Source organism: Ambystoma mexicanum, chromosome 3q, assembly GCF_040938575.1.
Source record: "Ambystoma mexicanum isolate Mex_15411 chromosome 3q, UKY_AmexF1_1, whole genome shotgun sequence".
In the NCBI taxonomy this organism is placed as follows: domain Eukaryota; kingdom Metazoa; phylum Chordata; class Amphibia; order Caudata; family Ambystomatidae; genus Ambystoma; species Ambystoma mexicanum.
Genome location: NC_090926.1, coordinates 599,320,698 through 599,347,927, shown reverse-complemented (window position 1 = coordinate 599,347,927; position 27,230 = coordinate 599,320,698). Strand labels below are relative to the sequence as shown.

Here is a 27,230-nt window from a genome sequence, read left to right as displayed (position 1 = left end):
TGACATGTTATACATAGAAAACATATGCATTTGTAAATGAGAGCGTGGGAGAAAAGTCATCCATAGAAGTCAAGTAAATAAATAATATCAATCTGATAAACAAGGTACGCTGTACTCTGCCTCATGTCAGATGAGTGCACAATCTGTTGAGGTTAAATGTGATTAGCCCAGAAGCGAACCCAAAACTGAATTCTAGGACCTCTGGGGGCCTGTATTTAGACTTAAAGGCTATCGATGTGGTAGAGCAGATCTCAGCAATGAAGGGAAAAGGATGTAGCATAAAAAGAGAGGCGTTTCAGAGGAAAGGCCCTAGGTAGAAATCTTCGTTAAGTCCTTTGGGATTAACTGAGTCCAATTTATGGATCCAGTACAGTTCTCTTTGTGCTAACTTCTTAGCAAAATCTCCTCCTCTTGGTAGAGAATGTACTGTTTCCAAAATAACCCATCTGAGTTGTGAGATGTTATGACCGTTCTCCTTAAAGTGTCTAAAGACTGGTGATTTGTCGTTCTGTGTTCTAATATTCGACTTATGTTCAGTCCAGCGTTCTTTCGCTTTCCTAATTGTTTTGCCTACATAGTATTTCCCACAGGGACATCTTAAGGCGTAGATGACATTTTTGCTGTCACAAGTGGCATGATCTGATAGGAATATCTTTTTACCATTGTTGGGGTGTCGGATGTATTCACCTCTAATTATATTAGGGCAATGCTGACAGTGTAAACATGGATAAGTTCCAGGTTTTTGTTTTCTCAAAGTCCTTTGTACTGATAATGTATTCTTTTCAGCTTTAACCAAACTATCCCTCAAGTTCTTTCCTCTCTTATACGCCAGCATTGGCGGTTCTGGGAATAATTTGTTAAGATTAGGGTCTGCTTTGATGAGGTCCCAATTCTTGGTTATTATTCTCTTGATCTGATAGCTCTGACTGGAAAATTTCAGTGTATGGATGAGTCTGGTATTAATCTTCTTAGGTTTTTCTTCCAGTAGGTTGGATCTTGAAAGACTCGCGGTACGTCTGATAGCTTTATCAACAGTGGCATCAGGGAAGCCTCTATTGATAAACCTTTGTTTCATATCCTCATATTCTCCTTGTAGTTTAGTAGTGTCGGATGTAATCCTTTTTAGACGTAACATTTGACTAAAGGGTAAGTTGTCCTTCAAGTGGGTTGGGTGGAAACTTTCAAATCGTAGTGTACTGTTACAATCCGTGGGTTTCCTGTAAATACTGGTTTGTAGATTGTTACCAATGATTCCAATGTTGATGTCCAGGAAATGAATGTTCGGTGTGCCCATCTCTAGGGTGAAGGTAATTCTTTCATGGCAATTGTTTAAATATTGGAAGAACTGGTTGAGTTCATCTTTGGTGCCTAGCCAGATACCAAAGATGTCATCTATAAACCTTTTCCACAAAGCTATCTTGGTTTTCCACGGTTCTGTGTTCAATACATAGGTCTCTTCAAAATGGAACATGAAAATATTTGTGTAAGAAGGGGCCACTGGTGACCCCATCGATGTGCCTGCTGTCTGTAGATAGTATTTATCATTGAACCTAAGAACACTCATAATGTCCGTGGACATTAAAAGTTTCCATAGGCCATAGTTGAAATGTTTGACTCTATGGGTGTGATATGCTGCGGTGGTTGTGGCAAGGGCATAGAGTGTTGGGTGCATGGCCATTTGGACCCAACACTCTATGCCGTGGCCACAACCACCGCAACATATCACTTATAGTTGCTTATAACTTTGGGTCAAAAACAAATTTATAAGGAACAAAGTTATAAGATACTATGGGTGTGATATGCTGCGATGGTTGTGGCCAGGGCATAGAGTGTATAATATACTTACTGTTTGGTTTAGTAACTGGAGTACATGTATTTCTTGTTAATTTCTGTAATAAAAGAAAATAGCATGTTAGTATTAGTATTTTCTAATGACTTATTACATTGTATAATCAACATTTTTTTTTTGGACCCTTATATTTAGTAGATTAGAAACCAGAGTACTGTGCAATTTGCTCAGTTTCTGTGTTTGTTGCTAAAATCATTGGGTCTGTGGGAGAAAAAAAAATCCATGTTGGATTAAAAAAAAACCTTTTTCTGTTATACTACAGTTTATTTGTATGTTTGCTTTCAGTGTTCACTTGTTGTTTCTGGGTAATGCTTTATACATTGGCTTGTTGCATTTTTTGGAGCAGTAACACATTATTTATTTGTTTGGACATTATAAAATTTTGGAGCAGTTAGATACCAGTAGGTGTATTCTAACTGCCTATTTTTTTATATAGTTTAGTGGTATTGATTTATCTGTTTGGATATTATTAAATTTTGGGACAGTTAGATACCAATTAGCATATTCTAACTGTCTATTTTTTGATATATTCTAGTGGTATTGATTTATCTGTTTGGATATTGTTAAATTTTGGGACAGTTAGATACCAATTGGCGTATTCTGTCTATTTTTTGTTCTAATTTGCTGGTATTCATTTATCCGATTAGTTGTTGTAGAATCTTTGGGCAGTTAGATAGCTTTTGGAATATTCTAACAGTTTAGATTTTTTTACTACAAATTTACTTAGGGTTTAAGTAGTTTAGTTATCAAATTTTGGTTTTAAGAACATTAAATTAGTGTTTGTAAGATTTGCTGGTAATCTCTGCTTTAGAGTAATTGTACTATCATTACATTGAAACCATACACATTTCTTTTTTATATATGCAGTGGGGTGCCCTGAATTGGTTGTAGCTCCTGCATGGTAGATTATACCTATTGTTGTGAAGGTTTTCTTATCAAGTTATATTTGACCATGTGTGAATCCAGTCAGCTTGCAGTTGTTTTTGGTACCATCTGCATTGTAACGTAGAAGCATTAGTATTACGTATTTACTAAGTGTTTATATTAGTAATGTGGAGCGATTATCTGAATTGCAGGTAGAACATAATCTACCATGGTTTGCATTCTGTACAAGTTGCTGAAATGGAATGGATTCACAATTAGGTATTGATATATATACAAAGCGTTCATTGGGGATTTGTTCTTCTGTCACATTGTTGCAGAGAGTGCATGTATGTTTCCACATGTATGAAATCTGGAAGATTTCATTTATAGGTATGTTTTTGTTTTCCAGTACTTGTAGTAAGTACATTAGAAATTCTTGTGGATCTTCCCGTGAGTTTATAGTGAATTTCACCATTCCAGCACAGTAGTCCAATTATTGTCTTATTCCATAAACACTATGGGCCTCATTACACGGATGGCAGTGAACCATGGCTCTATTAGCGTCATGGTTCATGCCGGTAAAATACAGGCACCGCCTTGGTGGAAAGGGGAATTACCGCCCTATTCCAAGGTTGGCAGGGCGGTAATTTCCCCTTCCACCATTGCCCTTCCCCATTCCCATTTTTGCCCCATAGGGCTCTATGGGAATGGGTGAAGGCGCTAATTACTGTACCGCAAATTGCAGTACCGTAATTAGCTTCCTGGTCCCTTTGCGGGTTGGTTTTTAACTCCTGCAAAAAGTAGGGGTTAAATTCCCCAATCGTGCAAAGGGACCTCGTAGTAAGGCGGTAAGGATTTACCGGTACCGGTAAAATACCGGTACCGGTAAACCCTTACCGCCATCCGTGTAATGAGGCCCTATATGTGTTATCAGGATTGTTTGCTGCATTTCTGTGAAGTACTAACATTTGCAAACACATTGGGTCTGTACTGTGTAAGTAAATGTTGTCAACAATTGGTGCTAATTGAAATAGAATATTCATTGCTACATTTGCGTAGCAACTTACACCAACTATATTTGAGAGTTTAAATGGACCAGGTAGTTCTGTATCTGACTGCTTTTTTTGGAGTTTGTCTTCCTTCTTTGAAGAAGTACCTGGTTTACTTTCCCAAATTGATTCTTTTTTACTTGTGGTATTTAATGAAATATTAGTTTCTTTTACTCTCTTTGGAGGATTTGGAGTGACATCCTGTTGCATTTCTGTTTGATTTATTTTTCTTTTATAACATTTAACTTTTTGTGGAGCAGAATATGTGTTTAGATGGGGGGTGTATAGTCAGCGAAGTCTATTGTATTCTAAAATGCAAGGAATATCAGCGTTTACTTTATTTGCATCAAAGTTGAATAGACCGTCAAGTGTACGTAAGCTTGATAGAGCTACGTAGGTCATGCCTTCTTTAAAGACTGTGTCACCAATATCTATCATTGCTTTGTCTAGGGTAAGACCTTGTGATTTATGAATTGTGACTGTGTATGCAAGAGTTTGAGAAAATTGTACTCTGCGTACATACATGTCTTTGAAGAGAAGGAATCGAGCTGTTGAGCGTCCTATCCTTTTTACTTCTGAAAGTTTGTCAAAGAGAATATTGACAAACTGAATTTTGTTGTCACGTGGGTATGTTTGAAAGCCAACAACTGTACCCAGTGCTCCATTAACTAGTCTTTGGTCCACGTCAAGGTTGCGTTTAAGCATTACTCTGCAATTTAAGGATAATTTTAATATCTTTTCTAAGCCTGCTGTGTTTGAGATTGATTTTTCTAAACTATTTAGTCTTGTTGTGGCTTGGTCACACATAGGTAGTGTCATACCATGTACATCTAGTTTGTCTGTGGTGCTAATTTCCATTATTGGTTGCATTTCTTTACTTAACATTATTTCATTGAATTTGAAACAGCTTGCAAGAGTTGGAATTAAGGCCGTACAATTGACATTTTTGTGGGCTAATTGTTCCATAACATCTGTAGCACATGCATTATCGCCATAAAGTGCATTAATGTGCCGGGTTTTCAATATTGCTTCTGCTTCTTTAGAAAGTATACCAACTCTGATACTTTTAAAGATGTTGGCATAAGTGAGATCTGCAGATTGCCGCATGTTTTCTGTTAATTCTCTGTATTGGAAATGTTGCCAAAGGTTGACATTTCCAATGCTGCCAATAGTTTTACGGCAGAGTTTGTGTCCTAATGTGTTAAAAATAGGCTCACCTTTTACTGGTGTCAATTGAAGAAGATCTCCGAAAACAATATGGGCCTCATTACGACCCAGGCGGTAAATTACCGCCTGGGTCGTACCTTTACCACCATGGCGTAAACTACGTTTACGCCATGGTGGTTGGCGGATTTACCGCCCCATTCCGAGGTTGGCGGGGCGGTAAGTCCCCAATCCCCATTTACCCTTCCCCATTCCCATTTTTGCCCCATAGGGCATAATGGGAGTGGGGACGGCGTTAATTACGCCACCGTAAATTACGGTGGCGTAATTAACAACAAGGTCCCTTAGCGCCATGGATTTTAACACCTGCTAAAAGCAGGTGTTAAATCCTCCATGGCGCTAAGGGACCTCGGAATCAGGCAGTAAGGGTCGGCGCTGTTTACGCTGCTGTAAACCCCTTACCGCCTGGGTCGTAATGAGGCCCTATGTGTTTTCCTGCAAAGAGCTCTTCATAGTTTGTTTTGAGTACGTCTTGTAATCTGAGGTGAATCAAAGCCAACATTAGGTTGGAGAACATGCTCACTTCATCTATTAGTAGCATTTTCATTTGTTTCTGGTGTTCTACTGGCAATAGTAGTAATTGGTGTAACATGACACCACCTATGTTGTAGGCAGCTAAACCTGTGGTGGCAGTGACAACTACTGACAGTTTGTTGTTTGTCAATTGTTGAAGGAACTTACTGATGATTTTGATTAGGAATGTTTTGCCAGAACCAGCTTCACCACTGACGTACAGTAGTACAGGTTTATAATTATGGCAGGAACAGTCTTCATTTTCATGTTGTACACCATGTGCAATTTGTTTTGTTACTTCTTGAAAAATTCTACGTTGCTCATTGTTTAGTTTTGATTGTAGTATAGTTAAGTCTTCTTTATCTTAATACTGACACATGGGGCCTCATTACGACCCAGGCGGTAAGTTACCGCCTGGGCTGTGACTTTACCACCATGGCGTAAACTACGTTTACGCCATGGTGGTTGGCGGATTTACTGCCCCATTCCAACCTTGGCGGGGCGGTAAATCCCCATTTTCCCATTTACCCTTCCCCATTCCCATTTTGCCACATAGGGCATAATGGGAGTGGGGAAGGCGTTAATTACGCCACCGTAAATTACGGTGGCGTAATTAACTCCATGGTCCCTTAGCGCCATGGATTTTAACACCTGATAAAAGCAGGTGTTAAAACCTCCATGGCGCTAAGGGACCTCGTACTCAGGCGGTAAGGGTCGGCGCTGTTTACGCCGCCGTAAAACCCTTACCGCCTGAGTCGTAATGAGGCCCATGGTGTTTTCTACTTCTATCAAAGCTAATTCTGCCTCATTTATTATTAGTGGTTCTCCGAGTGGTTCTTGGCTTCCTGTTACAGAAGGTTGACTACTGTCAGGCGTTTCTTTATCTAGTTGGGCCTGGAGTTCTTCTTCGTATTGCTGTTCATTGTGCAACATTGTTTTGTACTGTTTAAAGTTTACATCAGTTATCGTGCTTTCATTTGCTTTGAAAGCATCTTCATATGAGTCATAGTTATCTAGTATGTCTTCTTCTTTTCTCCATGGTTTAAAGAGTTGTAGCAGGGACATATAATATACTTCTTTATGTTGAGGAGTCTTTAATGACAATTTGATAAGATTAATTACATTTGGTTTAGTGAGTTTAACTAAGCTGCCTTCACAGTTTGTCACTCTGTATTTACCTTTTTTTCATCAGGTTTTATATTATTTTTGTATGTGTAGTTTTGGGCTATGTTGTATAGACACATGGTTTCTAAAGTAATACTTTTGTTTGGGTTGTATGTGTCTAATAAATTGTTTTTTAAAATGACTTGGCTGTTGGGATCACATTTAGCTATTGTTTCTATATCCTCGTAGGATTTTAGAACTCTTTTTCTAGATTTAGCTGGACCAAGACTTAGCCATACTATATTTTCAGATTTACCATACAATGCAGTACCAGTTAAACGATCAGCTGCTTCATATGATCCACATTCTCTATGGGAGAGCATTTTTATGCCCTAGCTGTATAATTTCTGAGACACTGTTTTATCTGATGACAGGTCATTCCAGAGGTCTTGGAGCTCTGTCTTTTCTGCTTTGGTTAAGTATGCTGTGACATATCGTGCAACTGCAGTAGAAATGTCTGCAATGTACTGCACACCTATGTTTGCATTCCATAAGTGGGCAATGATTGCATTGTAATCAATGATATATTTTTCTTCTTCTTTTCTTTTTATGTAATAGGTATTTTTAGGTGACTTACCTTTAACACTATGTCTAACTGAAGACATGAGGTTGTTCACTTGACCTGTATTTGTAACTTGCCTAGGGAGACCAAATCGGCATTTGGTGTAGTATTTCCCTTTGTTTTTGTATTTGCAACGACAATATTTTCCACATTTGTGTCTTTGGAATTGTAAAATTTGTGCATGCAAATCACTATTTGTTGCTTCCAATGGAATTTCACAAGAGACATATTTTTCAATAAACTGTAAAACAGTGGCATCACTGTCTTGACCAAATTTAGGAACATCTTTAATCCATAAAAGCATGTAGATATGTGGTGCTCCTCTGGCTTGGTATTCTTTTCTCCAAAAGAAGTGTTGCACTTCTCCAAGGGGAGGAACAGTTTTATTGCAAATAAAATGTAGCATAGCAATGAAGCGATGGTGAAAATATCTTGAAACATTAACAGGATCCAAAGAACAAAGTTCTCCAGGTGTTAGAATATCTATGTTTGTTTTGTTTTTGTTTGATATGCGTAGGAAATCATATAAATCTTCCCATGCATATTCTGCCCAACTTAATGTAACAAACCAACTCGGTGGCCCAAGGTTTCTGATCATACAACGTACATCTCGATGACGTCGAAACCAGTACTCTTTCGTACCATGCATATTTGCTAATAGATTTGTAATAATTGATTGTAAAACCTCATCCTTTTGTTGCACTTTTTGTAATAATTGTGTAGCTGTCATATTTTGAAAGTGTGATCCTGATTTTAATATGTGTGCAACTCCGTAACATAAAGTTGCTAGTTCACTTTCAAAGAGTAGGTGGAATATGTATTCCACATTTTGTCTAAATCTGGGATCTTCAGAATACATCTGTAATGAGTGGTATTCTGAAGCTGATATTTGAATAGGTCTATTATCGTACCTTCCTCCTTTGCCAGTAGGAAAGAGTAGAGGAAAAGCACGTGCTTCTATACTTTTTTCCCATATGCTGATTGGTGATCCTTTTGTTTGACGCATTTGGTACGTTTCCAGTGCGTCTTCTATGGTGTCATTAGATTGCAAAGGGTGAATTGTATAATGGTCTAAAGTATTTGATATTGTAGCAAGATCTAGGAGCTCAAATTGACCAACTTCTTGTGTTTCTTGAATTATTTCAGTTGTATCCTTCAAGTTTTCTTCAATATTAATTTATTTGTAATATTCATTATTCTCTTTAAGATATTGCAAGGCTTGTCTAACTTTATGTAAATCTACCAGCTGTTGCCATATTGTTTTGTCTTTTGTAGGTACTCCGTTTACTAAGATAATTAAAGATTGCTGCATTGGACGTCGCACTCCTAGAGTATGCACATTTTCTTTTAAATCTAATGGTAAATAAACTACTTTTCCACGAATGCCTTTTACCAATTCAGAGGGAGGTAATTTTGCTGTTTTTGGTTGAAGGCATATTATTGCTTGAAATGGGTGCACTGTTTGAATTATGATGCTCTCATATAAATTAAGTTGTTGTAGGGGTTTTGGTAGTGGGTATAATTCCAAATTATTTGTGATAGCACGTGAATGAGTTTGGTTGTTGTCAAGTTTTGTAGTGCAGTAACTGAAAAGTATTAAGGGGTCAGTTATTTTGTATTTTTTTTTTCTGCTACAAGGTAGAGAGCTAATTCAAACCATTTAGAATCTTCATTGTCTTCTATTTTGTATGATAGGTCTACAGTTTTTGTGTTACTTTTATAAAAAGTTCTGCGGCAACATACGCACACATGGTCTGGTACTTCAGCTGATGTACTTTTAAATTTTAGTATTTCTTTTTTGTATGTGTTTAGTAAAAGTTTGCCATGTGTAGAATTGTTGCTAATTTGGTTTAAAGCTATTTCATTCTGTAAGTGGCTTTCACTTCCAAAATACTTTTTCTGGATATAGTCAATTTCTTCAAGTAGGTCTTTTGCTGTACCATGTAGAAGAATGTTATTTAAATTTGCTAGTGCTAAAGCTGGACTTTTAGCATAGTACAGTTTATAAACTAGATTTCCTATAGTTTGATATTCTTTTGATATCATGGAAGATGGTTTTACAAGTAGGTCCTGTAATGCAGGCCAATGAATGTCCTTGTAGTCCTGTGTACTTGCGCACTGGACAGGTATCCATATTTTGCAGTAGTTTAATTTTGATTTTGTCTTGGCTTTTTACATATTGATTGAGGAATTGGCGTAAAGACTTGAAAAATAGTTTGGGAATGTTACACATTGGCGTGCATGGCCATTTGTACACTAGATGTTCTGATTCAGTTGAATGGAGGGGTAATTCAGTTTTCAGGGCATATTTTTGTAAGGAGTACTTCTTGTTCCATTCTGGTATTATTCACTTTTTCATAACCTCGACCCCTGCTATGTATGGCCATTGTATTTGTTTGCTTTTGTTTGTACGCTTCTTCATTAAAATATGGGTCTGTGCTCGTATTGTGATTCCATTCACCTCCGCAGATACTTAAGAAGTTCTTTCTGTTGACATTTCATTTATTGAGAAGTCTCTTTTGTAATTTAGTTATTAGTTTTGTTAGTGGTTTCATTTTGTTTAACACTAAAATAAATAACTTTCTTTTGAGAAGAATTGCACTATCTATCAATGCTTCTAAGATTAATTTCCTACGATAGGTTTTAAGGGTTGAACCTGGTTTCTCTCCTGTTTTTATAAGATTTTGAAGGATTCTGTGACGGAATAGTTTGGCTAAAATACTTTTCTTGGTATGCTTACTTTGAACTTTATTAAGATTTATAGAAGCAGTTTTATCTGTAGTGATAGCTGATTTTTTGTTAATTGTTTTCTGGTTTGTTTTACATTTTGATAGAGGAGGCAAAGTTTTTCCACTTGAAACTTCTTTTGTTTCACTAAATGACTGTATTAGCTGTTTTGTTTCAACTTTTTTTACAAACTCCGCTAGATATGGATGCTTATGTTGGACACTTTTATTTTAATTTGCTCTACTTCTGCGTTGCTTTCTACGTACTTGACTTTTGGTTGGCATTCTTTAGGGTCTGTTGAAAAAAATAAAGAAGGTATGGGTTGGGGTGTTCTGCAATGTATGTGTGCTGTGTGCATGAGTGTTTGAGTAAGATGATAAAGATGTATGTAATGGTGTGTGATTGTGCATTGGGAACTACAACTAGTAGGGATGGGTATTCTTGAATTTATATGCTACTAAACTGCGGTTCAGATGACAGAAAAAAGTAAGCTAGTGGTGTGGAAAAGTACACATAGTAAATCTAATGTATACAATTAAAACAGTTGTTTGTTCTATAATATCCAAATTGTAGCAGTTGAGTTCGGTAATTTGTGTGTCCAAAAATAGGAATTTGTGGGTCATTCTGTCTGTAAATCGCTGTTTAAGACATGGGGATTTTTGGACAGAATGGTGCACAATCTCTATTTTTAGGCACAGAAATAGCATGAATTAACTTTACAGTGTGTTTCACTAATAATACAAATATTATTGTGATATTCTACTTACTTTTTTTCTAAAATGAACATGTTACTTCTTAGTTCTTCTTTGTTCTTCAAATTCGGTTGCTTCTTTTCAAGAGAATGGTCTTCACTGCAATTGTAAAAGAAACAAATTAGTAATTTTGTTTGTATATAGAACTATTTTTAAATTAGACATTGATTTTTTAAATTGAAATCCTCAGCGCCTTCCTCAAAACCATTAAAACTATCTTATTTACATAAGATACGTCGCACAAGTTCAATACATATGATATTTTCTTAATGAACAAATTGTATTGTAATGACTAACTTTAGCAAACAAAATATCTTTACTATGTTTGTGAAATTCATAATGTACCACTGAATACCACTATTTCTGTAACTAAGCTCTTCCAGGTAATAGTGCCTAAATGTCATGCTTAAATTAAAGTAATTGAATAAATAAAGAAATAAAACAAAAATATTAGGTGAGTTTGAAAATGTGTTCATGTATTGTACAGAAAATATGCATACCTGTAGTTTGTGTTCATGCATTTGGATATGCATGGAGCTGCAAGTAGAAATCTTGGAGACTTGTACAGTATTTCTTGTAAATGGTGCTTGCCAATGATATGACACTTGTACTCAGAGAGATTCACAGTACATTTGCAGTGCTGATCTATGATGATGCAGTTAGATGTAGAGGTCTTGAATGTGATTGGAAATGGTCATATGACTTCTTTGCTACATCCAATGAGGGAATGGCACAGAAAGTGAAGTGGAAATGCTAGAAGGGCTGTTCATGTTACGATAAGTCCACGGACATGGCGGTAGTTCGCGGACATCGGGTGTTACATCCGGGGATATTTGGGTTTAGAAGTCATGCAAATGAGAATGAGCACTGAAAGGGATTGGTCAGGAAAGTTTGGTGGGTGTGTTGTGCCAGGAGAGAGGTTCTCAGATACTCTTTGCTGAGAGAACAACAGATAGCTATGGCTTGTGTTTCAGAAAACAGATTGTTTGGATTTTGGGAAATTCATGGATACATTGGTTGAAGGTGCATGCAGAAAGCTGTGGAGTAGCTGTAGATCTTGGATTTCCACATGTGGAAGTACACTGGCATGGAGTACGTGGGATGAAGTGGTTGGACTTGCTACCTGTTTGTGCTACTATGGAGACAGAGCAACATCCAGACATAATTGTAATTCATTGTGAAGGGAACAGTTTAGGACATGTGTCTGGAATTTCTTTGCAATTTTCTATGAAAGAAGGACTTGGGAAGGTCATGGACATGTTTCCTAATTCTCAAGTAATATTTTCACAGATTGCACAGAGACAAATGTGGCTTCGTTCTTCTTCATTTGGTCCACAAACGGAAAAAGCAGGGCGCAATGTTAATAAGGCTGTTTGTGCCTTTCTAAGAGATTTTGGCATGTCCTCTTTTCATAATGAAAATATTACTTACGCTGGCAATCAGATTTTTTTGACAAATATACAAAATGCATTACGACCTTTTTTAGATTTACAGCATCCATTTTGAAGTAGGTGTTAAGTATTTATAATTTTTGACATACAAACACCTCCCAAAGGCTCTTTTCAGAGCCACCACTTCCTACCAGAGAAAATTGCAATGGTTATGATAGGGTATCAACCCAATTATTTTTATGTCCGCGGACTGTCCGCGGACTTCTAAAAAATACAAAGGGCCCTGCTTCATTTATTTTCACTTCTATTTTTTAACTGTGAAAGGCGGCTCTGAAAAGAGCCTTATTTTCTATTTTATTTTTGTAATTTTGTATTTTTTTGGTTTTCTATACACGACAAACTAGGAGAGGAGGGGAAAGGAGGGTAAAGGGGGAACACCAACCACAGGGATAAGAAAGGGCGAGCTGAGAGACGAAGATGTAGAGTGGGTTTTATTTGGGTAGTGAGCAGGTCTTCTCATGCTCTGAGACGATAGTCTCAAAAGCACTGCGAAGTCGCTCCCCCCTGCAGAGTACTGTGTCACAGTACATACATACAACTGTGACCCTCGAAAGGTAAGGGTCATCAGAATTCTGTATGGCCTGTGAGGCAGCTTGAGGAAGACGCTGTCCCACAGAGGTGGTCCTTGTGGTGACAGGATCAGAAACAGAGGATGAAGTAGAGGAAATCAACCTACTACGTTCTTCGCAAGGTACAACCTTGCGAATAGCCCCAGAGTGAAATGACCTCAAGTGTCGCTTCATGGTAGTGGTTCCAAAGCTGTACGAACCGTGCCTCCTGCGACTGAGTATCATTTTGCACTCATTGCAGGTGACACGGTTCGCACGAGCTTTAGGACCATTCCCATGAATGGTAAACAACTGCCACACCCAAGAATCATGCCTAGTAGGGATTTCCTCTACCTCATTCTCCTCATCCCCTTCTTCCTCCTCTGAATCCTCACTCCTGTTCCCCTCTTCAGGCCCTTTGGTTAGGTGGTGGTGGTGGAGGGGGTGTGGGTGGTGATGAAGCAGGTGCAGCACCTGGTGGCAGTAGTGCAGCCATGGATGCCATCAAAGATGAGATGGAAATCTGCAGTTCGCAGTTGTCAGCAAAATTTGCTGTGCTCTGTACAAAAGGCAGAAACACAATGAGAATAAGCTCTAGGGTGTGGTCTTTTATAGGGGTGCTTGTACGCAGTTTGCGTACATGCGTGCTGTCAGCGAACAGATCGAACACAAAGAAAAGGTTCAAAAAGTTTCAAAAAGTATGTAGAAACTCAGGATTACTATATGGGATTTGCGCCATGGTGAGTGTTTATGGAAAAATATTGTGGATTACTTGAAAATGTACTTTTAAATTGTTTGGGGACATGAACAGTGTCCTCATTCAGAACACGCGATCAGCATGGGCGCGGTCACATGATCGCTTCGCGAACATGTTCGCGAAGGAAGCGGCTGTCTGCAGGACACCAAATGCACAGACATTGGTTTTCTCATGCACGTTGATGTTCTGCGGACACTGTTCGGGTGCTGAAGTAATTAAGAGTGTATCACACGTCAAACGAACAGTTACAGACAGGCGTTTGTTGTTAGAACAGTTTTAACTTGCTTGCGAACAATACGGATAGACATAGCGTCCTCAGGACACCTCCATTTTCGTTTCTTTACGAACATTTCAGGACACCGCGTGTGTTTTTAGAACAGTTTCAACTTGCTAGCGAACAGTACAGACAGATATAGTGTTCTTCAGGACACCTCCATTTTTGTTTATTTACGAACATTTCAGGACACCGCTTGTGTTCTTAGAACAGTTTCAACTTGTTAGCGAACAGTACGGACAGGTATAGTGTTCTTCAGGACACCACCATTTTTATTTATTTACGAACATTTCAGGACACCAATTGTGTTCTAAGAACAGTTTCAACTTGCTAGCGAACAGTATGGACAGGTATACTGTTCTTCAGGACACCTCCATTTTCGTTTATTTACGAACATTTCAGAACACCAATTGTGTTCTCAGAACAGTTTCAACTTGCTAACGAACAGTACGGACAGGTATAGTGTTCTTCAAGACACCTACATTTTTGTTTATTTATGAACATTTCAGGACACCAATTGTGTTCTCAGAACAGTTTCAACTTGCTAGCGAACAGTACGGACAGGTATAGTGTTCTTCAGGACACCTCCATTTTTGTTTATTTACGAACATTTCAGGACACCGCGTTTGTTCTTAGAACAGTTTCAACTTGTTAGCGAACAGTACGGACAGGTATAGTGTTCTTCAGGACACCTCCATTTTTGTTTATTTACGAACATTTCAGGACACCAATTATGTTCTAAGAACAGTTTCAACTTGCTAGCGAACAGTACGGACAGGTATACTGTTCTTCAGGACACCTGCATTTTCGTTTATTTACGAACATTTCAGGACACCAATTGTGTTCTCAGCACAGTTTCAACTTGCTAGCAAACAGTGCGGACAGGTATAGTGTTCTTCAGGACAGCTCCATTTTTGTTTATTTATGAACATTTCAGAACACCTGCATTGTCCGCGGACACCTACATTGTTTTTTTTTTTTTTTAAACGGAAACTATTTACAATTCAATATAAAAATGTAACTTTATTTAACATATGTTAATAATTTATGACAGAGAAGGTGAGGCAGAAACGGAAACAAAAACAGGAGAATTAGGGGTTTCAACATGATTGGTATCAGGTGAAGAAGGAATGGAAGTCTCATCAAAATGTTTTGGGTTATGGAGAGGGTTTGGGGATAATTGACTGGGATATGGTGAGGGGGACAAGTACATGTGGGGCAGTGGTATGACGTTTTTGTTTTAAAATGATCTTCAACAAAAGTTTTCAAATTATTAAAATTGGTCAACAATGAATCAATTTTTTCTTTTATGCTGTCAAGTGTGTTTCCCATAACAGCTTCTTCAGAGGTATTTTCTATTTTGGTATGCTCTGTACAAAAGAATATATATATGTTAAATGTATATAAAAGAATAATAATTAAATGGTTTATATTGTAAAGTGTTTACCATTAGTTTCACTATCTTGTGACATTTCCTCATGTGGGAAATGCTCCTCTAGCCATTCCAGAATACTAGACATTTCTCTGAGAAAAAAAAAGATATTATATTTTTTTTAATCCAATACAGAAAGTTTATAAATATATGAGTAAAATGAAGTACACTTACTATTTCAGGTAAAATATGTTCTAAGTACTGTATAGGTCTGGTCTTGTTCTTAGTTCTGTAGTGTCTGTGAGGTAATTATGTTGGAAGCCAATTTATCTTCTTCTGGTATATTCCATTTTAGAACATATTGGGCCTCATTACACGGTAGGCGGTGAGCCATGGCGCTATTAGCGCCATGGCTCATGCCGGTAAAATACCGGCACCGCCTTGGCGGAAAGGGGATTTACCGCCCCATTCCAAGGTTGGAGGGGCGGTAAATCCCCTTTCCGCCATTGCCCTTCCCCATTCCCATTTCTGCCCCATAGGGCTCTATGGAAATGGGGAAGGCGCTAATTGCGCCACCGCAATTTTGCGGTGCCGTAATTAGCTCCGAGGTCCCTTAACGGGTTCGATTTTAACGCCTGCAAGAAGCAGGCGTTAAATCCTCCAACCCGCAAAGGGACCTCGTAGTACGGCGGTAAGGGTTAACGGTCACCGTTGCCATTAACGGTGACCGTTAACCCTTACCGCCGTCCGTGTAATGAGGCCCATTGTATTTAAATGAATGGTTAGTGTGTTACATATATGGGTTACATTTCTTATGTATTACTAAATATAATGTGTATGTGTGTTGCTTTTTGAATTTGTTAAATGTTCCTATGTTATGATATAATAATCAAACATACCCCCCATAGTTTTTAGGTAGTGGTACTGTTCTCCGAACATGTCCGCGGACATTAAAAGAGTTCGCGGACATCAAGTTCAGTAGAAGAGGTTCAGTGTGTTCCATATTACACGTACATAAAGTCAAAGTTATTATTGTTAAGTTGTGCTACTAAAAACCTATGAAATTCAGCGAAAAAACTTTGTTAAAGGGACGTTATGGTTCCAAGTAAAACTGAAAAACCCTTGAAATTCGCCAGTTATGGTAAGCTAAGCAACCATATCTCGTGCCACCACCGTACACTGCTATGAATAACACCCAGGACATCAAGGATGACATCACAAATGTCATTGATGACATCACTGATGACATCACATGTCTGGTTCCCCCTTTTTTCCTTTACTGACATATCTTGGCCACATGGTTTTGTTCAGTAACAGTCAGGAATTAAAAGCGGAAAAGGTAGTATATTTGTAGACTTATCCTTCAAGTATGTTCTTACAATAATTCCCTTAGGATCCAGTCATATCATATGAAACATATACATAGGGCAAGACACAAGCTTGAAAGACAGCAATCCTTTCTGTGCATTAGAATAATCAGTAGAGTTGTCAGCACTTTCTGATAGTTCTGTTGTTTTTTTATTACTGTACTTTCCCTGTATATGCTCCTATTTTTATATCTTGTATTCACACTACTTTCCTTAGAGTCCAGGCACATCATGTGATATATATATATATATATATATATATATATATATATATATATATATATATATATATATATATATATAGGTAAGTAGCAGCTTTGAAACAGAGCAATCATTTCTCTGCATAAAGGTAATCAGTTAGGTTATGAACACTTTTTGCTACTACTGCTGTTTTTTTCTTACTTCAATTTCCTTGTATATACTCATATTTGTATGTGGTGTTGTCTCTTTATGTTTTGTCTATAATAATGCAATTATGTAGTAAGTGGGTTTTATTATCTACTATCACATGTTTTACAGTATGCAAAAGTCTAATGAGGAAACAGTTATCATTTCTCTATTCAACATGGCAAGCTTATGAATATTACACCTCCATCATGTATGCTGCACACAATGCCTATGTTTCTACATGAGCACCTTAGTATACTGGATTGACTAATTAGCCCTTGATATTTATTCCAATGATCATTGACACTTTTTTGAATTAACATTACAATAAGAAACCCTTGTACAGACTTTTCATGAAAGGTAAATGCACGTGTGATGTCATCAGTGATGTCATCAATGACATGTGTGATGTCATCTTTGATGTCCTGGGTGTTAGTCTTAGCAGTCCACGGTGGTGGCGCGAGTTATGATTGCTTAGCTTACCATAACTGGTGAATTTCAACGGTTTTTCGGTTTTACTTGGAACCATAATGTCCCTTTAACAAAGTTTTTTTCACTGAATTTCATAGGTTTTTAGTAGCGCAACTTAATCATAACGTCCCTTTAAGAACGTTTTTTCACTGAATTTCATAGGTTTTTGGTAGTGCAACTTAACCATAATGTCCCTTTAACAAAGTTTTTTCATTGAATATATATATATATATATATATATATATATATATATATATATATATATATATATATATATATATACTTTAAATGATGACCAGATGTTAAGAGTGCAAGATGCAAGGCCTTTGATTTGTCTGTAATTAGTGTTTGTGATGACCAGTTGCAGGGATGAGGGTGAGTTATGGCATGCGGATGTGTGCTATGGCCAGGCTCGAAATGGTCTATAGGGCAATAGGTCCATGGCTGACCCAAAAACACAACATTCTGGTGTGGGCCAGTTTTTGGGGTCAAAGTGGGCCACTTTTGGGACCAATTTGGGCACGTGTGATGCATTAATTCACTCTGCGGCTAGTAGTTTTAACCTGTGTTGCTGAATAAATATTCTTTAAAATGCACAAATTGCATCACACTTCCCCCTGGTTACTACTATTCAAACAGTGTCACAAAAGGAATGAATAGCCATTTGCAACTGTGGGACACTTTTTGATTGGTGCCCAAGACAGTTTTATGGCCCAGTCCGACGTTGGCTATGACCTAGGATTCTGGTGGGTTGGAACCATTTGTGGCATCACCGTGTTTGCTAGTCGCACCATTCCCTCCGTTGGGAGTATCATCCCGGTGTGGTTTCATGCCGACTTCCTGTCTCTCACAGGCCTTCCACTCACATCCTCCTAGTCCCGCACGGGCACTGGGGGGCCTGGCCAGTTAACTATTTATATTGATGGTTTGCCCCCTGGTCAATGTGGAGGCCTTTTGTCTGTTTAGCATGTTCTTGATTTTAATTAAATATATAGCCATTGATTTCCTAACTTATTGGTAATCACAGTTATTTGTTCATTGGAACCAACGTGTCCAATGAATTAATGAAAAGAAAAACAGATAGGATGTGAGAGCTCTGTGCCGCATCAGGATCTTTCTGCTTGCTTTATAAAAAGCAGTACATAGTCAACATCCCATCCATTGGACAAAGGTTAAACTTTAGAGAAGACAACCAACCTCATTTGTTCTTTATGACTGTACGTCTCCAAGCCCCTCCCAGGGAAGGCGTTGACTTAGGTCTTCAGTTATTCTCAAACAAAATAGAAAATGGTCAACAATGTCCCTACTGCCTTAGCGACGTGTGACTTGTTAAGAGAGCTGGAACTCGAAAGGTTCACTACCATTCATGTATGTACGGGATGAATGAAGTGGGAACCTGGCTGGACAGCAATGGGAGGCTGTAAAACGTGGATGTGTCAGGGGAAGCGCCAACTCCAGAGAGTGAGAAAGTGTTGAGTGGAGGGATCTGCGATTAGCAAGATGTTCCTTGAAGAATGGGGTCTTTTGGAATTTCCTAAACAGTAGGATAGAGGGAAGTGGGGTCAGTCTTATCTGCACGAGACGCTTGTTCCAGAGATGATGCATAACGGGAAAAATCCTGTTTCCCAGTTTTTCCCTCTTGCGGTTCTTTGTTTCCAGAGTGGCAATGTTGTGGCTTTTGGTGGTGTGCTTGCCTCATGAGGGGTAGCATTTCTCACCCAAGTAGAGTGGTGTTTTGGCTGTGACTGCTTTGTAGGCGTTGTGGGCAGTTTAGCATTTCCAGAAAACTGCTGTCCTTTTGCAAGTTTGATGCCAATATCAGCTATTAAGTTATTTCACTGCTAGGTCATCTGGAGTCCCATTCCACAAGCAGCAAGTTCAGGTGCTGATGCAGTGATTCTGTCATGTGCAGTGATTCGCTCATGTGCTGATGCAGTGATTCTCTCATGTGCTGGTGCAGTGATTCCCTCATGTGCTGATGCAATGGTTCCCTCATGTCCTGATGCAGTGATTCCCACATGGGCTGATGCAGTGATTCCCACATGTGCTGATGCAGTGGTCCTCTCATGTGCTGATGCAGTGGCTCCCTCATGTGCTGATGCAGTGGTTCGCTCATGTGCTGATACAGTGGTTCCCTCATGTGCTGATGCAGTGGCTCCCTCATGTGCTGATGCAGTGGTTCCCTCGTTTGCCGATGCAGTGATTCCCACATGTGCTGATGCAGTGATTCCCCATGTGCTGATGCAGTGATTCCCACATGTGTTGATGCAGTGATTTCCTCATGTGCTGATGCAGCGATTCCCTCATGTGCTCTTTTCGTCCTGTTTATTTGATGCAAACCCTGCGGCTATTGTAGACATGGATATTGCTCTTATCCTTCAAACAGGATGTCCTGGGAAACCACCAGTAAGCAGTGTTCCGTAAAAAACACCATTGTTTACTTGTTGCTTTTGCGAGGCCATCACAGTTATTTCGAGCAGCAGTCCAATGTTTAGATGGTGATGGGCTCCAGAATGCAAGGATGAGGGGTGGTACACACAAGGGAAAGGACCCCAAGAACACAGGCGACTGTGGGGGAGCAGTGGTTCGAGAGAAGAGAGTGCTAGCAGGCAAAACATGCGCCCTGGAGGAGAGCACTTCACTGGGGAGTCTGGCCAGGCCCTGAATCTGTCTGGGTATGGTAGGACATCTTTGAAAGAATGAGGGTGGCTAGATGCAATGGGGGAATCAAGAGCACTTTTGCATCCAGGATTAATATACTTCCCCAATTGCTCCAGGAGAGCGCCGGTGAACATCGAATAGATATATTATTTGACATGTAACATCCTTCTATATTTTTAATCAACATATTCTCACTTCTGCCTTTTGAACTTCCTTCCAATGATAACAGAGGTTTTACGTGGCCACGTCCCGTCAGCTGAAGCGCCTCGAGTCTGTCAGCAGATCGCCCATCTACTCGCACTTCTCCGAAACCATCACTGGCGCGACCATTATTCGAGCCTATGGCAGGCAACATAGTTTCATTCTCTTAAGCGACAAGAGAGTTGATGAAAATCAGAAAAGCTACTACCCCGGTCTTGTATCAAACAGGTAAATTAAGGGTTTGTTCTGAATTTGTGATTGTTCCTGCATTGTAATGTAACATAACGCGACTGACTGTGTATGGCGTCTGCGCTGTCGCGCCCTCCTGGCATTACGCGTTTATCTGTGATGCTCATTTATTTATGTTTCACAATTGTTGATAGGAAAACGGGACAGAGGCGTAGCCAGGATTGTCTAACAAGTGGGGCCTGAAGCAAATGTAGCGGGGCCCACCGCAGTGACTGTAACATCTGTAAATGCCTACATAGCGCTGCTGAGTTAAAGATTTTTGGGTGGGCCTTGCCTGCTCAGGCCCTACCCTGTCTACACCTCTGAAACGGGAGCACACAAACTATGTATGCGATACTATGGGGCTGTTTCCCTGAATTGTTTCCAGTTGCTGGGCTACATTGTAACTCCAGTGCACGTGTGCAGGGCATAATGAAAGCCGCCCCATGCTGCAGTGAACTGCTCATAACCTATCACGAAGGGGTCCACTCAGCTCATGCTGCCGGGTTTCTGTTCTGCAGTGCCACTCATAAACCATGCACCCCCTCCACCAAGCCATAATGTTCAAGGCTACCCTGCGGTGATATATGATATGATATGGCATTTATAACACACCTATACACAAGTGTTTCAAGGCGCGTTCCTTCATTGCTATCCTTGTATCCAGGATAGCACTTAAGGAAGGCAAATCTCCTGTGATTAAACCTCCTTATCCCAAATCAACAACCAGGAGTTGAACCGAAGACTGAATGGTGGGGAAGAAGGCAACCCCAGTTGTTACGGTGTGAAAAGCAAGAGTGTGGGCACATCCTGGAGTCAGAGTAAAGATAGCCCTTACAGCACGATTATAATTGATAGATTCTTCTTATGTGGGTCTTTCCATAAGGTCCACATTCTATCAATCAAAAGCACCTGAAACATCCTTGCACTACTTTTGCAGTAACACAACTATAGTGCTTACAAGCCGGTTCAGGGAGCTAAGAACTACTAATGTGAACGCAAGACAATCTTTAAATATTGTAGTGTAAGGATCGGAACTCAAGGCTCACCCGAATCATGTAGTTTCTAGTTAAGATACACATAACATGGTCTGGCATATGAACACAGATAAGCCAGTAGTTAAAATAATATGCTTTTAAATAGTGCCTTGGTCAAAGTGCTGTGCGCATTATATTTTTGTATGTATACAATCATTATTATCCAACCAAAGTTGTTACTAATGTAATTTTCTTGTAAGAAAAAATGGCTGACTTGGCCATGCTGGGTTTTGAACCTCTGACTTGCAGGCCACACACAAATCACAGCAGTGGACTGTTTACTCATCTGAGCTTTCTTACCAGCCTATTAACCTGCTATATAATAGACATCTTTATATATAAGGAGCAAAGCAGAGATGCGGAGGCTTCCGCTTTGTTCAGTGAAAGTATTAATCCAAAGAAAAGCACGCCACAAGCACAGATTGGCCAATCCAAATCAATACAACAGTCCATGGCACTACTGGAAAAATTGCATAAAAAAGAAACAAATAAATGGTGGGAAATCAAATCCTTTCAAAACTATATTGACAATAAACGGATACCAAGGGGTCTGAGAATTTTGACTATTCCTACATATGAAGATCCGGACCCACAAATGTTACAGGAATGGGGAGAAGCCACAAATGAATGATCTTTTAAAATGCTAACAACCTTGTTGAAATACGCCAAAAGTGACAGATCAAAGGCCCTAAAAGAAATAGAATTATTGGAATCAAGTGTATATATGGGTGCCGCAATTAAAACACCCAATGAGCTTAAAGTACAGATGGATAAAAACATCAACAAGTATGAAGAAGAGATAAAAGAGAGGAAACAGAGGAAGTTTCTACGTGATAAAGAGGACTATGCCAGTGGAAGGATTTACACCTTCTCTAAAAAATATGATTCCATCAGAAAGGGAATACAAAACCAAAAACAGAATTCGATCTCAGTTATATCAGATGAGGAATCGGAGATAGAAACAAGTGAAGGTTCATACACGGATATTTCGACCTCAAGTGGTACGAATGAACCCCTGCCAAGATTGAATTTTTTAGAGGAGATGAAACTCCTGCACCAGGTCGGGAAGAACACGCAAGGCAGGAATCAGTCGAAATACACAAGAGGAAGAACAGACGGGGGAGAAGGGGCCAAGGCAAATCCAAAAAAGAGAGGCCAATCAGGTGCCCCGCAGACACGCTCTGGGAAGATCAAGAAACAGAAGCAATAATGATGACTCAAAATGCACAAATCGTCAATCTGTCAGAAAGAATATTAACGGACACAGAAATTCAAGTTTTGTCCAAAGGTTTATCTTTTTGTCTGACATCCAACTTTGATTATGCGCAATGCAGAGTGGACTTACATCTATTCATCAGAAAAATAAGGCTGGCAAAATTCTTTGCAGGAGTAAACATCAACGATACATCCTGTCACTTAGAATCAGAAATACCATTGGCCCTTACCATTAGAGACATACCAGCTTTGCGCACTTTATCAGAATTACAGACAGACAAAGATGAGACAGACATGAATACATCTGATTTGGAATGGTCCTCCGATGTACCGGAAAATCTCCTTACCAACATGTCTGCACTGAGTACTTTAAAGAAAAAATCCAGATTTATTCCGCCGACCAACAATATGGCACTCATAGACCTTTTTGAGGATCTAATTATAGACGATCTGAAGAAACTGGCCTCTGCTAAAATGAGAATGTATCACAACATAACCTCAAAAGAACGGATAGCCATAAAGAATTTAAAACAAGATGAAACAATTGTTATCCGTTCATCAGACAAGGGAGGAAATATTGTGATTTTGAAAACAGAAAATTACAAGCGAGAAGCTTTACGCCAACTGAGACAACTGGATAATTATGAAAAGTTACCAGCAAATCCATACAAGTCATATAAGATGGAATATGGTCAAAAGCTCAAAATATGGCACGAAATGGGCCTTTTGAATGCACGAGAAAAGGCTTTTTTAACAAAGGACTTTCCAATACTGCCAATATTACACTTTTTACCAAAAATCCACAAATGTAAAAGAACACCACCGGGGAGGCCAATTGTGGCATCTATTGATTCTCTGTTGGAGAACACGTCAAAATACCTAGATCAATTCTTGTTTCCATTTGTCCAGACATTTCCATCATACGTCAAGGATACATCTGACTTTCTCCAACAAGTCGATCTAATACCATGGAGATCAGGGTACTTATTAGTAACGTTGGATGTGATATCTCTATACACATGTATCAGACATCAAGAAGGTATGGAAGCCATCAAAACATTTCTATCTAGTAAATCACTAAGTTTTAGAGACCATTCAGAAATGTTGTTGGACATGCTTTTCTTTTGTCTCACACACAATGCCTTTATGTTTGACGTCCAACATTACAAACAACTGTGTGGTACAGCAATGGGCACGACGGTAGCACCAACATATGCAAACCTATTTATGGGGGCTTGTTCTCTGAGGAATCATTATCAATACACACAAACAAGGTGGTCCTTTGGCGCCGTTATATTGATGACCTATTTATACTATGGGATGGCAGTGAACAAGAATGGATGGCTTTCTTTAACATCTTGAATGCACATGATTCTAATTTGAAATTCATCGAACAGCACGATCTTTTTGAGGTGATATTTTTGGACATTAAGATCTTGGTAAAGAATGAAGCACTGACGATTGAAACTTATAGGAAACCTACAAGTACCAATTCACTGCTTCATGCCAAGAGTGCACAATCGAAATGCCTGAAAAACAGTATATCCTATGGCGAATTCTTAAGAATGAAAAGGAACTGTAGCGAAAACAAAACTTTTGAAAAAAATGCCAAAATTACAGCAATTAACTTTATGGCAAGAGGTTATAAGAAAATGACTATCAATAGTGCGTTTAACCAATGTACTAAACAGACACCTGCTGAGATTTTCAGAAGAAACAAGGAGAAAAATGAATTGAAGCTACTGGAAACAAAATGTGACAATATACGCTTCATTACAACTTACAATAATGGGGCTAAAGACATTAAAAAAATTCTGGCTAAACGATGGGCACTATTACAGAGAGATCCAGACATCGCAGGACCCATTCAGAAGAATGCCAGTGTGACCTTCAGGAAAGCGAAAACGCTACAATCAGAACTGTCACCAAGTCTTTTCTCGACCCCGATACAGATATCAAATCAGTGGCTATTAAGCAATCAGGGGGGTTTCTACAAATGTACCAAATGCAAGGCCTGTAAATATGGGGTGTCTTTGAAGAACTATACACATCCTCGAACTAAGAAGGAAGTGACTATCAAGAAACATATTACCTGTGTAACAACTTATGTGGTTTATGTGATAACATGTGGATGTAACCAATGGTATATAGGTAGTACGAAACTAGAAGTAAAACTGCGGATCTTGCAACATCTTCGTGCGATTAAAAACAAAGATCCAACTTACCCCCTAGCCAAGCATTTTGAGGAAAAACACAATGGAGATGTCTCATCGTTTAGATATTATGGTATAGATAAAATCTTACCAAATCCGAGAGGGGGTAATCGAGAACTGAGGTTGAGACAAACTGAATGTAAATATATTGTCGATTACCAAACAAAACACCCAGATGGCCACAACAAGGACGAGGAGCTCTATACATTTGTGGGAAACTAAAAGTGGTTTTATGACTTTTTTGATGCTTTTGATTTATTAGGAATATGGATGCTTTATCCTAGAACATAAGGCCACTGTAGGTTTGCTCTTCTTTGTCATATACTTTCTTTTAACACACTGTTTTACATAATAGTCCTTACATTTCTTAACATGTAGGAGGCCTTTTTTTAAAATCATCACATACATATTTGTTGGAACATGGTTGCATTTTCTCAACTTGTTACAGGCTTTTTTAAATACATGGTAAATACGCCATTCCCTTTGTTTCCTCTCTCCCTTGTCCCCTAGTCGTCTTTTTCTCCCCCCCTGTTAAGGAGTGACCATATATAATGAAAGCATTAAGTACCTTATTTTGGGCAAAGAGGCTTTTATTAACTAGGAAAAATGTGGCATGAATATTGTGTTTTATCACACATGGTGCTTATAAACATCTTAGTCAAGTTATATACTGAATGCACTAAACACTTTATTCTGACAAGAAGATCTTCTCTTTTTTTATAATCAGTGAAGACCTTTGCAAGATTGTTGTGTTGCACTAAGCACTTACAGCATTTGCCGCACTTGTAGCATTTGTCACTTATATGACATAGAATGTTGCTGCTATTACGCATAATGCACTTTAACCCAGCATAAAAGCAACAGTGGAGGTGGTGAAACATTTACTACTATGATGCACACTGCATTCTGTATCTAAAAATAAAAAACATGAGAAATGATTGTTTTACCCCTTGTAATATTGAGAGACATTTTTTTGTCAAATGTATTGTAATTAATGCTATTATGCACTAAGCACTTTATTCAAGATAATAGAAACTTGGAACAATTGGAAACATCGGCAGCTATAATGCACTTTGGTAATGGCATTTGAGACTTTCCGATATGATAACTGTAATGGAAGTGACCTTCTCTCAAAAGAATGTGGGTCATATTTTTGATATCTTGTTAACATATTTGAGAAGCTGTGTAAATACATATTGTCATATTGTACAATGCACTTTATTGAAAGCGTGAGGCACTTCAGATATATGGAAATTGCAATAAGGGAAGGAGATAAGAAAGTATCTAAAAAAATGAGTCATTATGGACAATTTGGGGATTGCAATGTTTGTTGTCAAAACAAAAAAACACATGAAAAAAACACAAGAAAACGCCAAATATTGCAAAATAATGTATAATTGAAAATACGATTGATATGGGGATAATATAATAGCCCATGAGCATCTTGGTTGGTATTTTGTAACATCTTTAAAAGCAACACATTGGATGCAAAATATATATGTATATACCTTTTACCATTCCAAGATGTCACTCAGAGAAACACACAATAGGTCTGAGAGGGAAACTCAAGGGAAAGCAAAGAAGGACTCTTTTTCTCGTATGCACAAGTGTTTAAATGAGAAGCCTGTCCTTTATGTTTACAACCAGACGAAGCCCATCAGCGTGAAACGCGTAGTTGTTTTTGCTCTCTCCTGAGCAACTTGTCCACTGTACTTTACAAATAAAGGACGTTTGATGGAGATCCTTTTTTGACGTATCTGGGTGATTTTTACAATTGAGGAAGAGTGCTGTCCAGGAAGTGGTATTCCGCTTTCTTTTTCTTTGTTGTTCATATATATATATATATATATATATATATATATATATATATATATATATATATATATATATATATATATATATATATATATATATATTTCTGAGGCTTGTGGAATCTGCTTAGATCACATGCTGTGCTGTGCATAGGCTGACATCTAGTGGAAGCTGTGGAGTATTACAGTTTGTTTTTCGAAACTCGAAAATGGGCGTCGACATAGGGCGTGCCAGTAATACTATCCCTAGTGTGACGTCCACTGTACCCATGATCCCTCACGTGTCTAGGACCCTCAGATTGTTTTTTTCCACCATACTGGTCAGAAGCATCCCGCAGAGTTCCTGGCCTTAGCCACAATTTTGCTAAAATATCTTAATATTTCCCCATTTCTCCACCCCAACGTCGAGCCACCGAAGTTTGACACTCGACGTCGGCCCAGAGAAGGAATCAACCGTCGACAGCTGCACGACGGACTTGGGCCTCGGAAGGCCTCTGGCCTCGGCCCAGGCCTTGGAAGGCCTCTGGCCTCGG

At 38.8% G+C, this 27,230-nt stretch overlaps 1 protein-coding gene across 1 annotated transcript in view; it reads left to right on the top strand.

Moving 5' to 3' along the window:
* ABCC3 (ATP binding cassette subfamily C member 3) overlaps positions 1–27,230 on the top strand; it is an 804,906-nt gene that overhangs the window by 659,277 nt on the left and 118,399 nt on the right. The window contains exon 24 of the mRNA XM_069654461.1: positions 20,222–20,421. Coding sequence (XP_069510562.1) covers positions 20,222–20,421 — 200 coding nt within the window. The remainder of the gene's footprint in view (positions 1–20,221; positions 20,422–27,230) is intronic.